Source organism: Gallinula chloropus (assembly GCF_964237585.1).
Source record: "Gallinula chloropus genome assembly, chromosome: 27".
Classification (NCBI taxonomy): Eukaryota; Metazoa; Chordata; class Aves; order Gruiformes; family Rallidae; genus Gallinula; species Gallinula chloropus.
Window position 1 is genome coordinate 1,669,427 of NC_140112.1, and position 14,592 is coordinate 1,684,018.

The window sequence follows — 14,592 nt, forward strand, 5'->3', positions numbered from 1 at the left end:
GCTCTCCACCAGTCAACAACTCCTCCAACACCGTGGAGGAGGTGAATTACCTTGGGCTGAGTGGGAGGAGGCTGGCTCCCAGGGATCCAAAACAGTCATTAAAACACCTCCGTCTGGGTGCAGTCCAGCCCTTTCCAAAGCTCAGGGGAGGGTGCCCAGCTCCTTTCAGCCTTTACTGGATGTCTTGGATTGAGCTGTCACGGCCTCCCCATCTTGATGAGCTTTGTCCCAGCAGAAAGCACTCACAAAGTCTCAGAGGAACTGGCTGAAACTTGTCAAAGGGGAGGGGTGTCCAATTTTTGGGTGCTGAAGCCCTGTGCCAGAAGGGGGCTGTGTGCCCAGGCTCATCCCATGCCTGGACCCCATCCATCAAACCTGTCATCACTCCTGGGCTGATTCCAAGACCCAGTAATCCCCCTCTAAGTGTTCTTCAGAAAGAAGGTGTGAAGGCAATGGGGGTGGGCTGTCTTAGGGGGGTGATGGGGCACTTAGACACAGCAGAGCCAGGTCCAAGCCTGGTTTCCACCTGGGCCCAGCCCTGGTGCACAGTGTGGCCAGGACCCCAGTGCTCCCACTGCTGGGGGGCAGCCAGGCAGCTATCACCACAGCTGCCTATGGAAAAAACCATCTGAGACCCCTCCAACACAAATCTGGTCTCTGACCCCAGTGAGATCCACCTCTCCTCAGCCAGAGGGACTGGTTTTAAAGCTGAGCTTGCCGCGCATGCCTCACGCCCACAGGGGTGTGCCCGGGACCTGAGCAACCAAAGGAACTATTGTAATCAAAGGTTCCTGATTAAAACCTCATTTCTCAAAGCTAGCCCTGTCAAACCCTGCTCCAAGCAGGGCTCCTTCTCTGCTTTTCTCCTTGCAGTCACTGGTTGCCTTTCAAGTGTTTTCATACACACAGAGAACTCATCAAGTTGTGGCATAAGGAAAAAGAAAACAACTTAAATAACCTTGTAAGAGTCCTGCTAATTGCTGGCAAACTGTATATAGCAGTTCAGCATCAGCAAGCTACTATAAAGCAATAAACCTTTCTGATTAATGCTCAGAGAGCACTTCACTTGCAAAACTCATCGCCAAAGGATATCACTGAAGCATCAGGACTTAGCAGGACTTATTTTAAAGGATTAGACTAAACATAGTGAAAGAACACCCCCAGCTAGGATCTACCCAGGAAAGGGATATGAAACCTACAGTTTGTGATTCTTCTTGTTATTAGGATGAAGAAATCCTAGACAAGGATTTCTTGGCTGGGGATTAGGCAGAGGGCAAGCCTCAATGATGCTCACCCCCAGTCTTTATTTTCAACTCAGAGACCTTTTTGATCTGAATGTGGTTTGCTCTTTGTTTAAGACCCCTCAGTGGGTTTCTCCTCCATCGATTTGTCCAGTTTCCCATTAAACTGAGGAAAACTGTTATTATAAAAACCATCCTTCAGCAAGAAGTCCCACAGATCTGTTTTTCCCACTACTAAAACAGCTCCCTCCTCTCCTTCAATGTGTATGAGGTGGTGCCAAGCTGGCTGGCAGCACAAAGCATTGATCTCTCATGGTTTGAGATTTTTGCTGCCACAGAGCATTTAGCTTATGTTTTCCCTAATGTCTCTCATGTTGTTTCATGTTTATCATAATCTGAAGTTATCAGTCCCAAGGAGGCAATGGCCAACCCATCATCATATATATGAAGTCATATTGGGTTTTTCCCTCTGTGTGTCACTTTATACTCCCCAAAGATCCCCTGCCATTTTATTCCTAAACTTCAAGTCCTGCAAGATCCTTCTGAATATCTGCATCATCAACCTTCATCCCTGTTACACCAAATAAGGAAGAATTATCAGCAGATTTTGTCATCTCACCACTGTCTTCTACCTGCTAATTGATTCTTTACTTCTGTTTGGACTTTCCCTCTTAGCTGTGGCTGACCTAAGGGTCTTTGCTTCTGGTAATCCAGAACACTAATTATCACATCGCCCTTATTTACAAGGACATTGAAGCCCTCATCAAATACTGGTCCCTTTATGAGACCAGGTTTTCCTTTACAAACACTATTCTGGCCATTCTGAACTTATCCCCACAGCTCAGACCAAACTGCAGGTCCACAAAGCTGAAGGTGATGAAATTAGGCAGGGGAAAGGGTCCGTGCAGGGAAGGGATGCTCAGGGGAACTAGTCCAACATTTATCCAGACCCACTCTACATACCAGGCTGTCCTATCTGCTGTCCCAGATCTACAACCAGGAGAGGAGAACTACATGCTCTTGGCTGAGGGTGTTGTGACACAGGACACTGCTGCACGCTGGGGAGGTTTTGGTGCAAACCCACAGGTCTCCCTGGGTACCGCTTTACCCAGGGGTGGCTTTCCAGCGGCTTCCCATGAGGGCTCTGCCAGCAGACCTGCATCTGCCTGAGTTGCTCAGCAAGGCCAGGTCTTCATCTGATGCAGATGAGCAGAAGACACCCATCTATACCCACTGAGGAGCTAGACCAGTGCCAGCAGGGTGTTCTTTTCCCTTGGGAACAGTGTCCTTAGTCTCACTCTATGCAGATCCTGTTTCTTGGACTAGAGAGCTCCCAGTTTCTATAGCTGCTGTAATTAGGGCATTCCTCAACCTCACCCCAGGGCTCAGCAGTGAACCCTCCACCTCCAGCCTTTTTGCCCGTGCTGGTCCACCATCACCACTGCATCTCAGCTCCTCCCTTGGCACCACAGGCTCATCCCCACTGTGCTGCCATGGTGGTGGAGCAGACTCAGCAGCATCCTCTGCCCAGGCATCCCCACCCTGCTGGGGCATAGGGCTCGATGACCAGGAAAAGGGGTTTTTCACCCTTGCTCTGCTGCCAACCCATCGCTGCAGCTGTGCAACGCTTCACAAAGGTCCCACCAGCAAGTGCTTTGAGAAGCTGTTTCCCCCCCACACACACACAGAGGTCTCTGTGCCCCCCTGTGCTCTGCAAGCATTGGGATGGTTCAGGGCTGTCCTTCCCCAGCTTGTGGAAGGATGTGTGTGGTGCACTAGAAATCGATAGTAGAGATACACCTCTGTGGTGCAAAGAAAACCAGAAAGCATCAGAGATCAGTGTGTGTTTGCTCAGAAACTGAACAGACAAGACTTTTCTGTAGGAAAGAAATAACCATCGTCCAAGCTGCCTTGCACCTCGCTAGCAGAGGGCTGGTGTTCATTTATAATTGAACTCTTTTTTTTAAAAAAAAAATAGTATTTTAGACAAATCTTGGTTTGGAAATGTCACTGTGGTGCCCCATGGATGCTACAGTGTCCTCCAGGTTCCCATTCTCAGTAGATGCCATCACATGTAGTGGCTCAGGTTTAACAGTGAACATCACCCAAAAGTGGTGCCAGTGGAAACTTTTCAGGTCATGGATAGAATGAGTGAGACTCGCTGCCAGCAGCTCTGTGGCAGACTGCTTCCCTTATAGCACATGGTATAGCATCACAGTTGTGATGAATGAGAAATCCCCTCTGATGTGAGCAGTGAGTGAGAGGGCTCAGGCAACAGCAAGGGAAGACAGATGAGATGGACGTACCCTGCTCGCACCAAGCATCTTTCCCCAGCCCAGCCCCATTCCTCCCTGGGGCTGCTGGACCCAAGACTGAAGAGCTGCAGGAGGGGAACCACAGAATCACAGAATCAGAGGGGCTGGAAGGGACCTGAAGAGCTCCTGGGGTCCAACCCCCCTGCCAAAGCAGCTCCCCAGCTCATATTGCACAGGGCGGCGTCCAGACGGGGCTGGAATCTCTCCAGAGATGGAGACTCCACACCCCCTGGGCAGCCTGTCCCAGGGCTCCCTCACCCTCACTGGGGAAAAGTTCTTCCCCAGCTTGGTGTGGAACTCCCTGTGCTCCAACTTGCAGCCATTGCCCCTTGTCCTGTCCCCACAGACACTGAAAAGGGGCTGCCCATTCCCCCTGCATCCCATACTGAAGATTTTTATAACCATTAATAAGGTCCCCCCTTAGTCTTCTTCTCTCCAGGCTGAACAGCCCCAGCTCACTCAGCCTTTCCTCATAAAGAAACCCCTTCCTCCCCATTTTCTGCTTCAGGGGACATACAGTCCTCGCAGTGACGACTCCTGGGGTGACAGGTGGTTATGCTGTAGCCCTGCTCACACACAGCAGCCACCCTGGGTCACCTGCATAGCGGCAGCCACGGGGTTTGATCCTGATGACGAGCTGGGCACAGGTACAGGATTGCTGCCAAGCATCAGGTCACACAGCACCCATCACCCACACCGCCTTTCATCTCCCTACCGTCCCTCCCTGCCCCATAAACACCACTACTCTTCTTTCTTGTTTTTAAATGATGGAATTAGCATAATTGCCCTAATCTCAGAGCAGCTGTTCTCAACCTGGACCCAGCTTTCCACTTTCTGCTTCTGCTCCAGATCTGAAGAAGACTTTGTTTCCATGAAACCTCCCTGCAATTTCCAGCTCTACCAGTTGGTCAGGTAACAGTTATTGCCTCTCCCTCCACACCTTTCTTCCTCTGCCAGGATCGCTGCCGAGTGTGTGAGTTCCCCCTGGGGATAGCGTGCACAGGGAGATCCCAGGACGCTGCCTCGGCACAGCTCCCACTCGGGCAGTGAGCTCTGAGGGGTGAGATTGTAAGCCAGAGCTTTTTGCCTTCCATGAGGCAGGTTGGGCTGTAGCAGCACCCTGGGATCTCGCCACACCCGGTCTCCCATCAGAGCAGAGTTGCTTGGATTGGCCAAGACAGAGACTTCCCAGGACTAAGGTGCACAGGGCGAGTGCTCAGCGAGTCCCAGCCCCATTCTGGGCTGTGGCTGCTCTGCTGAATTAAGTTTAGAAAGGGAAAAATGGGTGGAGAGGACTCTGTGTGCTGTGCAACCACCCTGGTCAGGCAGGTGGTGGTCCTGTCCCCAGGTAGGGGGATGCTGATGGAGATGGAGGGTCAGGCTTGGTGTCTGTGCTTGCTGACAGAGTGGATGTTGGTTCTCCAGGTAACTGACCTCTGATCTAACCCAAGATTTGGGAGAGTTCTCCTACTGAGTCTTAAAATCTTTGCTGGGTGTTGTGACATCCCCAGCACTAATAACTGTGATAGAAATATGTTCCCATCAGTCACCATCTGCCCTGACCCTCTTTGCCCAGGGGACAAAAGTAGCCTTGCATAGGCCACAGGAGGGTATGTGATGTCCAGACAGACACAGTTGATCTCATGGTTTGGAGCCCAAACTCAACACACACACACCCCTCCTCTTGATGGGGCCATCACCCCAGTCAGCCTGATTCTTCTGCAAAAAGTCTCATGGAGACACTTTTTCCCATCTCTAACAAAATGCAGCTTTTTCCTGGGCAGACTGAGCTCTGCTGGAGACCACACACTTGGTGATGGTGTTTCCTTCCAGCCCTGGTGCTTGTCTGGGTGCCTGCACTTTGCTCTCATTTTACAGCACTTACCACGCCAGCTCCCTACACAGGGCGTGTGGCACACGTTGGAAACCAGGGCTGCTGTGATTCCTCTGGAAACCTTGAGGACATGGACAAGGAACTGCTACAACCAGCAAGAGCACCCAGTGGGGGCTGAGCCTCGGCATCTCCTGCAGTCAGGCAGGGACAAGACGCAATTTGGTGTGAATTCTCACCAATTCTCCCCTCCAGCCCTGAGCTGGCACAGCCCCAGCAGCAGTTTTGGGGGGCTGTGGTACAGAAAGTTATAGGTCTAGTTGGAAAGCATGAGCTGGTTTGGCCCAAAAGATGGCTTCATTTCCTGCTCTCCTGAAACATTGCTTGGATTCCTCATTGGAATGGGACTTTCCCAATTCCCATGGCCCCAGTGCCTGCATGAGAACTGTGCCAGGGTGGGGGAAGCTCTGGAGGCTCTTCCACAACCAGAGGAGAAAGTGACATAGGGAGAACCCGCAGACAGACATCTCAGCACTGACACCCAAACCATGGGGAGGCTGGTGTGTTGTTGGAGGGGGCTACAGCACAAGGGAGGGGTGAGGAGGGGCTGTGCATGGAGCAGAGGGACTCAGCAGAGCTGGTGGGCACTGGGGACAGCAGGGAGTAGCTGGGGGGGAGGGGGGGGCTGGAAGAGATGAGCCCATAGCAAATCTGACCCCAGAGCACTTTGTTGGCCTGAGCACCAGCACGGGGACATCTCAGGTGGCAGGAAAGGACCAGGGGTGTCCTCCCCACTGGGCTGTGAACAGCACCTGCCCCTGGCCATGGTCCCACAGTGAGGAGCCCACGCGGCGCTCTGCCCGGACACTGTCCTTTAATAGATGTGCAGCTGCACGGGCACAGCTCAGGCTGCACCCGCCGGAGGGTGGGGGAATGGGAGGACCAGCATCCATCTCTGGGGCCTCTCTGCAGTGCTGGGGAGGGTGGGCATGGCCCTCGGAGACAGCGTGGCCTGTGGAGGTGATACTGGGGAGCCACCGTGGCCGGTACAGGTGATACTGGGGAGCCACCGTGCCGGGGCCGTGCGGGGCTGATGTCAGAGCTCAGATCTCCTTCCCCACAGGTGTCCAGGTGTTTCAGCTCAGAGGTGAGTTCAGGGTGAGGGTGTAAAAGGCACGGAGGGGCAGCAGGGAAAGGCAGGCAGTAGGGCTGGGGAGGCTCTTCTTCCCGATGCCCCTGTGGGGAGGAAACAGAGCAGAGCGGTGGGGCAGAAGAGGGGGATTTTGGGCTGCTGAAAGCTAGTGCTGGTGATTGGTGTGGGCAGCAGACCCTGGAGAGCTGGGGAGGACAAGCTGGGAGATGGGGAGAGGATGATAGCTGCTCCCAGGGACTCCGTGGCAGGGAAGTGTGTGACAAGCAGCTGCCCCAAGCGTGGGGTGGGAGATGGGGGATGACTTTTTCTGCAGAGTGGGGCAGTTCCTGCAGTTTCCCAGCCACAAGCACAGAGTGGGGATGCTGCAGGGAGCACGGAGCATCGCTGGGGAAGGAGGACCAGTCCCCTACCTCTCACTGGCCCGTGGGGGACTTGGCAGCATCGAACATCTTCTTTCTCCCCTCCATCCCTGACATGGCCTCCACGTTCTTGCGCCAGTCGCCCACTTCCACGGGGCGCTCCTGCGGGGAGGGATGGGCGTGGGGGTTACAATGGCTGCATTTGGGGTGGGCAGTAACCCTACACCTCCCCACCCCACCACAAAGAGCCCTCAGCCCCCGGCGTGCAGGCAGCACGGGGAAGGCAGCTGCCTGGTTGCCAACACACTCTCCCTGAGACCCAGCCCCAACACCTGCCCCCACACATGGAGCTGGCCAGGAAGGTGGCAAACAGTGGTCTGAGCTCTACAGGGAGGTCTGGCATCGTGGGGATACCACCCCCAAAGCCTGGCTCAGTTGTATTAATGTACCAGAAGGCATAAACCCCCCCAAATTTCTCTTTAGGAGGAAGAAAACAGCACATAGGACTTCCTCCACCGGGATAAATGCAAGCAAAATCACCTTCTGAAGAGACCTCCCAGCCCACATAAACCCCATCTCCACCTTCTCCATACATTTGGAGGGGACTGGGGCTGCTGGTGTGACAGTGAGAACCTGGCAGCCACTTCCAGAGCGGGAAGGAGAGGTGAGGACACATCTGGGAGCATACCCAGGTGTCTGCTCTGCCAACCCACAAGCATTTAGAGGTTACAAGCCATGCCCCAAAATCATCTCACGACATCTAAAATGAACTCAGATCTATTCAGCCCCTGGCTTTGGGGATTGCAAACACAGGTTTCCATCCAGAGGACTGAAAATGTGTTATACCAGCAAAGTGGTGGAAAACATGGGAAAATAATTGAAAATTTAGATTTTCATCCAGTCTGCTCAGATGGGACCAAAGGGTAAAACCCCTCTAGGGAGAGGCCCTAGGAAAACAGCACAGCTCTTGCAGTTGGGGTGCCTGTGCACCCCATGCAGGTTTGGGCATCACTGTCCATCTCTGGCACTGAGGGAGACTTTCCCCTCCCACATCTCAGCACTGCTGGTATGAGCTGGGCTGGTTATCTCAGTGCTTGCAGGGCTGGCTCTGCCTTATCTAATCTGGGTCTCCAAGTTTCCTGGGTGTTTTCCGGGGGTGGCTGTGCCAAACAGGAGTTTTCCTGGTTCCCTAGAAGACCAAAGACCAAACTGTCTACAAGGACAGCTCATCAGACATGCCAGACATCGCCCAGCTGAAAGACGCCCACATGCTCTGGGGGGGAAGAGCACCATGGACACAGCCCTAAATCTCACTTGTCCACCAGTTACCTGGCCAGGCCAAACTGCTCCCACATGGTCCTGCAGCATCCCACAATGGGAGTGACCCACAGGCACTGCCCTGTGTTATTCCTGAGGCTTCCAAGGGTCAAGCACAACCCACACAGGTTTCTCAGGGGACCTTGGAGAAGGTCTGGGGTATCCCTAAGAGGTGTCTCCATCCCTGGCCTCTAGAAGAGTCACACACCTTTTCTGTGTCCTCCTTCTTGACAGACTTCAGGTTGGCTCTCAGATCCATGGAAACCTTGTGCTTGGAGCCCAGCAGAGCCCTCAGCATGGCATCGGCAGAGACACGGACGCGCCGCAGGGGGGGTCGCTTGAACTTTCCCCGCAGATCCAGCACTTTGATTTTCAGGTCTTTAATCTGCAGGGTGAGGAAAGGAGGATGAGTGGGAGGTCAGTGCATGGCTGCCTTCTGCAGAAGGCTCCTGTGCAAAGCAGGGGTCTCTCTGCAGACACCGAGTCCCAGAGAGGTCCATGCCTCTCCTGGAGCCTCTCCACCTTCACCAAGGGACTGTCTGCCTGAGCACACAGTTGCTGTCATTGCTTTGCCCCAGCCTTCTTGGGTGGCAGCTGTACCACGAGAAGGAGTGCTCAGACCCATGAGAGGTGACCAGAAGAGCAAGGAGGTTGCCTGTGGTTGCCTGTGGAGGCAGTGGGCAGATTGAGCTCCCTGAGGCAGGAATGAGCCTTGTCCTCAGTGATGCCTGGCAGGGCAAATACCAACCCGTAGATAAGGCTGGTGGATGTCTCACATCCAAGCTCAGCCCAGTCCATGACAGACCCCATCAAGGTACCACCACCTGGGACGGAGCTAACGTTGAAGCAAACAGCCAGTCCTGCCTCCTACCTCCCGAGTGTTATGGTTGCATTTGGCTTCGATGTCGTATCTCTCTTCATCCACAATTTCCACCTTCTCATGCAACTCCCTGCACAAGTCCTGGGGGCCAAGCACAAGAGAAGAGCAGTGAGCCATGCCCCCCGTGCTCCCAAGGAGCTCACTCCCCCCTCAGACCTGAGAACTACCTGGAGCTGGCTCAAGGAAAGGCCGCTGGTGTGCAGTGGCGTGATCCGCTCAGACAGGTACCGTTCCTTCTCTGCCTGCTTGTCCACGATCTCCTGATCCCATTCCTCCTTCGCTTTTGCCAGCATCAAACTCTGTGAGCACAAGTAAATGGCAGAGGTGGGAACAGACAGGCTCCTCTGCATCCCCCTGAGCCTCCTCACACCGCACCTGCAGGACAGGACAGTCCTTTCTGCCTCCCAAACCTCCTCCCTGCTGTCCTCCCAAAATCACTGTGCTGCTGCAACACACATCAAAACTCCCCACAGCTTTTGTGTGGTGTTCCTGGAGGCAGGGGGAACGGCGGGGCCAGAGACACCGTGGGTGGTGGTGGTGGTCCCGATGGGTGCTGATGTCAGCACTTCCTTTGCATCACCTTGCTCTGCTGTGCCAGCAGATGATTTTCCCAAGCCACCACCCAGGGACCTCCCAAGCTCCTGCTGGTGCACAAACACGAGGTTTGTGGCTTTGGAGAAGAAGGCATCAGAGTCTCTCCCCGCTGTAGAGAAGCGGAGGTGAGGGGAGGTTTGTTTGGTGCATGGACCACAGAGCCCACATGAGTGAGGATGTGTGAGAAGGCAAGAGGTGGGGATGGGAGCAGCTCCCCAAGGCCCATTCCTCTGCAGCTCCCCATCGCTGCCCCTCCGACCACGCACTTCAACCCCAACTCCAAGACAAACCCCAGGGAGTTTCCAGCCCTCAGGGCTCACCTTCAACAAGAGCTTGCGTGAGGCTGTGATCTTGGATTTTCTCTAGGGGAGAGGGGAGGGGAAAATAAGAACCAGTTGCAACCCAACTCAAAGCAAATGCAGAGTAGCATCAAGATGGCTCCCAGAAGGAAGGTCACTTACCTCTCTGCAGGTGAGTGTGTGTTCAGGAAGGAGCAATGAGGAACAAAAGAGCGCAGAGCATCAGTGAATAAGAATCAAAAAGAAGGGACAGTTAAGAAAAGCATCTCATGTGATTGGTTTCCTTATCTCTCTCTAATAGTTGCCACCTACAAGTGAGCCAGGTCTCAGATGATTGAGCTCTCTGAAAATGCAGTGGGTGCTCAGGAACCCTGCTCAAAAAGCCAAAATGCCACTTAGATGTGGTACGTGAGCTGTCACAGTGCCCATCAGGACAGTCCCCACTCATTCCCTGCTGTTCAGGCCACCCCACCCTCATCCACACATTCCCCACACAGCTGGGGGCTGGCACAAAGGATGCTTGGATCCTGTCCAGGATTGCAGGGCTGGGGCATCTCCTTGCCATGGGCTGATGAAAGCCTTGCAGGGAGGTTTCTCTCTTCTGTTCACATTGGGGGATGTGTTACATGAGCCCCACAGCAAAGTGAGTGGTGCTGCCCACCTCAGCACCCTAGGTTGGATCTGGGAAAGTTCCAAGGCTGGGATTGAGGCAGTGAAATTATAGAATCATAGAATCCCAAACTGGTCTGGGTTGGGAGGGACCCCAAGGATCACAGAGCTCCAACCCCCTGCCACTGGCAGGGACACCAACCTCCAGGCCTGGAGCTACACAAGGTTGCCCAGGGCCCCAGCCAACCTGGCCTGGAACACCCCCAGGGATGGGGCACCCACCCCGTCTCTGGGCAGCCTGTTCCAGCCCCTCACCACTCTCTCTGCAAAGAACTTCCCCCTAATATCTCATCTCACCCTTCCCTCCTTCAGCTTCACTCCATCCCCCTTGTCCTGCCAGTCTCTGCCCTTTAACAAGCTGATTCCCCTCCTGTTCCTCTGCTCCCTTCAGGGACTGAAACAGTTTTTTATTTAAAGACCATTTTTGCACAGGGAATGGCACAAGGTCTCAAGCTTGGGCTCCCAGCTGAGCACACAGAACAGGACAAGCTCGGGTGGCACAAGCAGCGCTGTGGCCAGACTGGGATTTACTGGAATCCAAGGGTCACTCGTGCTACTCACGGCTCTGGCATTGTGGTGTCGCACTCTTCACCTGCAAAAAAATGAAAATAAAAATGAAAAACCCCTGAGGGAAAGAAGCTGAAACCAAGGAGCAAATCCCAAATCCACCTGCACCCAGAAAGCAGCAGCGGTGGGATGTTCCCCAGGTCCGGTGCTGCCCCGTGCTGTCGGCGGAGGGAAGTGACTCTCTGGCGTTGCCATCCTGCTGTGGAACACCAAGAGGGACCCGCAGCTCCAAGGAACCCTCACTTCAGGCGAGCTCCGACCTGCCTCCAGCTGGCCCAGCGGGAATTCTGCTCCTCGGGGGGTTTCCCAAGCTGCTCCCCCCGCCGACTGCGTCGCCCACCCCAGCTTGGGGCGAGTGGCCAGGGGCAAGTGTGGATGGAAAGCACACAAGAAATGGGGTGCCTCGGGGTCCCCACGTTGCATTGGCTCGAGGAAGCACAGAATCCCAGAATCCCAGACTGGTCTGGGTTGGAAGGGACCCCAAGGGTCACAGAGCTCCAACCCCCTGCCACAGGCAGGGACACCAACCTCCAGGCCTGGAGCTACACAAGGTTGCCCAGGGCCCCATCCAACCTGGCCTTGAACACCCCCAGGGATGGGGAGTCCGATCCCACACCTCCCTGTGGGCTCTGGTGGAGGCAAAACCCATCTCAGGAGTGATGGAGCAAGGGGCAACGAGCCATGGCCAAGTGACTGAGCAGATTCCTTCAGCATCCATGTCCCTGGTGCAATACTCCCTGCTTCATGGCTTAAATTTGGTTGGTAACCCTACGCCCTGGCAGCTGCTTCAGAACGCTGTGCCCTCTACCTTCCCCAGCACTGCCTCCAGCACCCCCTCTCCTGCCCAGACACTGGGCACTGTGTAAAGCTGAGGAATAGAAAAATGTGGTGGGAAATGCCAATCAATGTATTCCTTTTCTCTTTCCAACCAGTAGTGCCAAACTGGTGCCATGGCTCAGAAAGAAGCAGCATTTCCCAGCAGTGGGTTTAGTTCCCCTTTGTGCTGAAATGGCAAAGCTGGGATTTTTTTTGGCCTCCATCTCTTTGCATCCCCCTGAATTTGAAAACTCTTTAAAACCCCAAAGATTCCTGCAAGGGGAAAGCAAGAGGAGCATCTCTGGCCACAAATTGCTGCTCCCAGACATGGAGCCCATGCCGAGGAAGACTCAGTGCACCTCCCAGCCCTTGCCCCTGTCCCCTCACTGTGCCCTCCGCTGCCTGGCCAAATCTGTGGCCTGAAGGAATGGAGTTTGTGGGGAAAATGCTATTTAATCCCAGCAGGAATCATCTGCCTTGGAGCCTGCCAGGTCTCTGGATTTACACAGAAAACCCCCGAGAACAGGGTTCTCCCAAAGCCACATCAGTCTGATGCAGTCAGTGCTGCCTCTTCAGAGGGTTTTGGTGATACAGGGAATATCCCAGAGGACTGGCAGGAAAGGCAGCTCCTCTCTCCTGACACCATTACATGGAGCAGGTCAGATCCCAGCTGCTCCCCCTGCTTTATTCTGGGGGGGGCAGAAAAGCCTTTGGCTCTCCAGAGGTGAGCAAGGGCTGGGTGAAGCTTCTCAGCGTCCCCCTCCCTTCCCCATCGGAGCAAAGTCTGGCGTCCCTAGAAGGTGGGACTCACACTGCACCTCGGGCTGGCGACCTCTACCAAGGTCAATACATTTTTGAGGCCAGATATTTCTCAATATTCTCCCTGGGGGACAGCCAGGACTCTGCCAGGACATCCCCAGCAGCCTCATGCTGGGACTTTTGAGCTCCAGCTGGATCTAGAGCATCCGCAAGAGACTTTGCTCCCTGATAGGGACAAGAGGACCTGGGCAAGGTAATCCTGCACTGTTTGCATGCCCCCATGAAAAGCTTAAAAAGCTTATTAAACCATTAAATCGTGGAAACCTCATAAAGAAATACCATCCCCCCCATCCCCCCCATCAATCCTGACATCCTCTCCGTCCCAGGGGACTGGACACATGCAACAAACACACCCCCAGCTGACACAATGCCCCACATACGCTGCTCACACCCCCCCAACTAAACCTCCTTGGTCCCACAAGAGCAAATGCTCCCCAAAACGGTGCTCTGATAGTTTTCAGGAAAAAAATCAGGCAAACCTTAGCTCCAAAGCCAGGCTGGGGATTTCTCCCCATGGCAGCCTCACCAATCCTGTCTGCAAGAGCTGAGAAAACGTCTGAGCCACCTCAAGCAGGGGGAGAAACGCAGAGGAAGTTGCTGCCAGGAGCTCCTCTCTGCCACCCCACTGTGTGCAAGCACCCCTGGTCCCACACTCCCACTCGTGTCTCCCAGGGACCCGCGCATAGGCGGGGGGACCCAGGGGCAGTGCCTTACCTCAGGGTGTGCTGGGCTGGAGGGGGGGGTGGTGATGCCTGGTCTCCAGAGAGCTGCACACTGCCGGGGGCTGGTGGTGGAAGGGGAGTATTAACATCACAGCCTGCCTGCAAGTGGCCAGTAAAAATAGCACAAATCCCCTCGTGCGTGCGCCCGTCTGCGCCGAGCCCCAGCGCCCCGTGACGTGCCACACACACCTGGGGCACGGCTTCCAGCACGGGGTGACACATGCTCATCACCCACGGGTGTCAGCACAACCTTGATTTATTGCCCCTGTGGCCCCCATGGGGGTTTTTTTGTGGATTCTGGGGCTGTTGGTGTGGGACTGTCCCCGGTGTGTGCCTGGCAGTCACCAGGTCAGGCTGACCGCGGTGCATTGGCAATGCCTGTGCAGACAGGGTGTAAACCAGCCCTTCATCTGCAAGGAGATGGAAAACCATGAGCTGAAACACCACCGTGCTTTTTCTTTGCAGAAAACCTCTTGAATTTTGTGATTTCTTTCTTTTTTTATTTCTTTTTATTTTGTTTTCTTTCACAAAGTCTCTGAGGGGATGTGAGCAGCCTGGAGAGCTGATGTGGTGCTGATCCCCCCATTGCAGGGTGGTACACAGAGGCTCTGCAACGCTGCAGCACAGAATGATGTCCCATCAGAGCCAGGTCCCATCAGAGCCATGTCTCATCGCAGCGATGTCCCATCACAGTGACGTCCCATCAGAGCCAGGTCTCATCAGAGCCATGTCCCAGTCCTGGCCCTGGAGCCACTGGAGCTTCCAGGGCAGGAAGGTGAAACCAATCTGGGTCAGGACAGAGCACATGGCCCAGGGGTGATGGGGGTAAACCAGCAAAGGGTTACAGGATCAGGGGTGGGACAGCCCTCCCTTTGGGAAGCAGGAGCATCCAGGCTCACCCAGCACAGCACAGCAGGCTGGGACAATCAAGCAACTTTCAGCCCCTCACAAGTCCTGATGTTTTTCCCATGAAATTCCTGAAAAGCAGCAAAAAAGCTGCTGTCTCAGCC

General features: G+C 54.5%; 1 protein-coding gene across 1 annotated transcript; it reads right to left on the reverse strand.

Moving 5' to 3' along the window:
• Window positions 1-6,060: 6,060 nt before the first annotated feature.
• On the reverse strand, window positions 6,061-13,633 carry TNNI1 (troponin I1, slow skeletal type). Its single transcript, XM_084275768.1, has 8 exons — window positions 13,575-13,633; window positions 11,216-11,250; window positions 10,011-10,052; window positions 9,264-9,395; window positions 9,088-9,177; window positions 8,425-8,601; window positions 6,951-7,061; window positions 6,061-6,623 (listed from the first exon to the last, which is right to left on the reverse strand). The coding sequence occupies exons 4-7, from the start codon at window positions 9,387-9,389 to the stop codon at window positions 6,954-6,956; spliced, it is 501 nt and encodes a 166-aa protein (XP_084131894.1). The 5' UTR covers window positions 9,390-9,395; window positions 10,011-10,052; window positions 11,216-11,250; window positions 13,575-13,633; the 3' UTR covers window positions 6,061-6,623; window positions 6,951-6,953.
• Window positions 13,634-14,592: the final 959 nt, after the last annotated feature.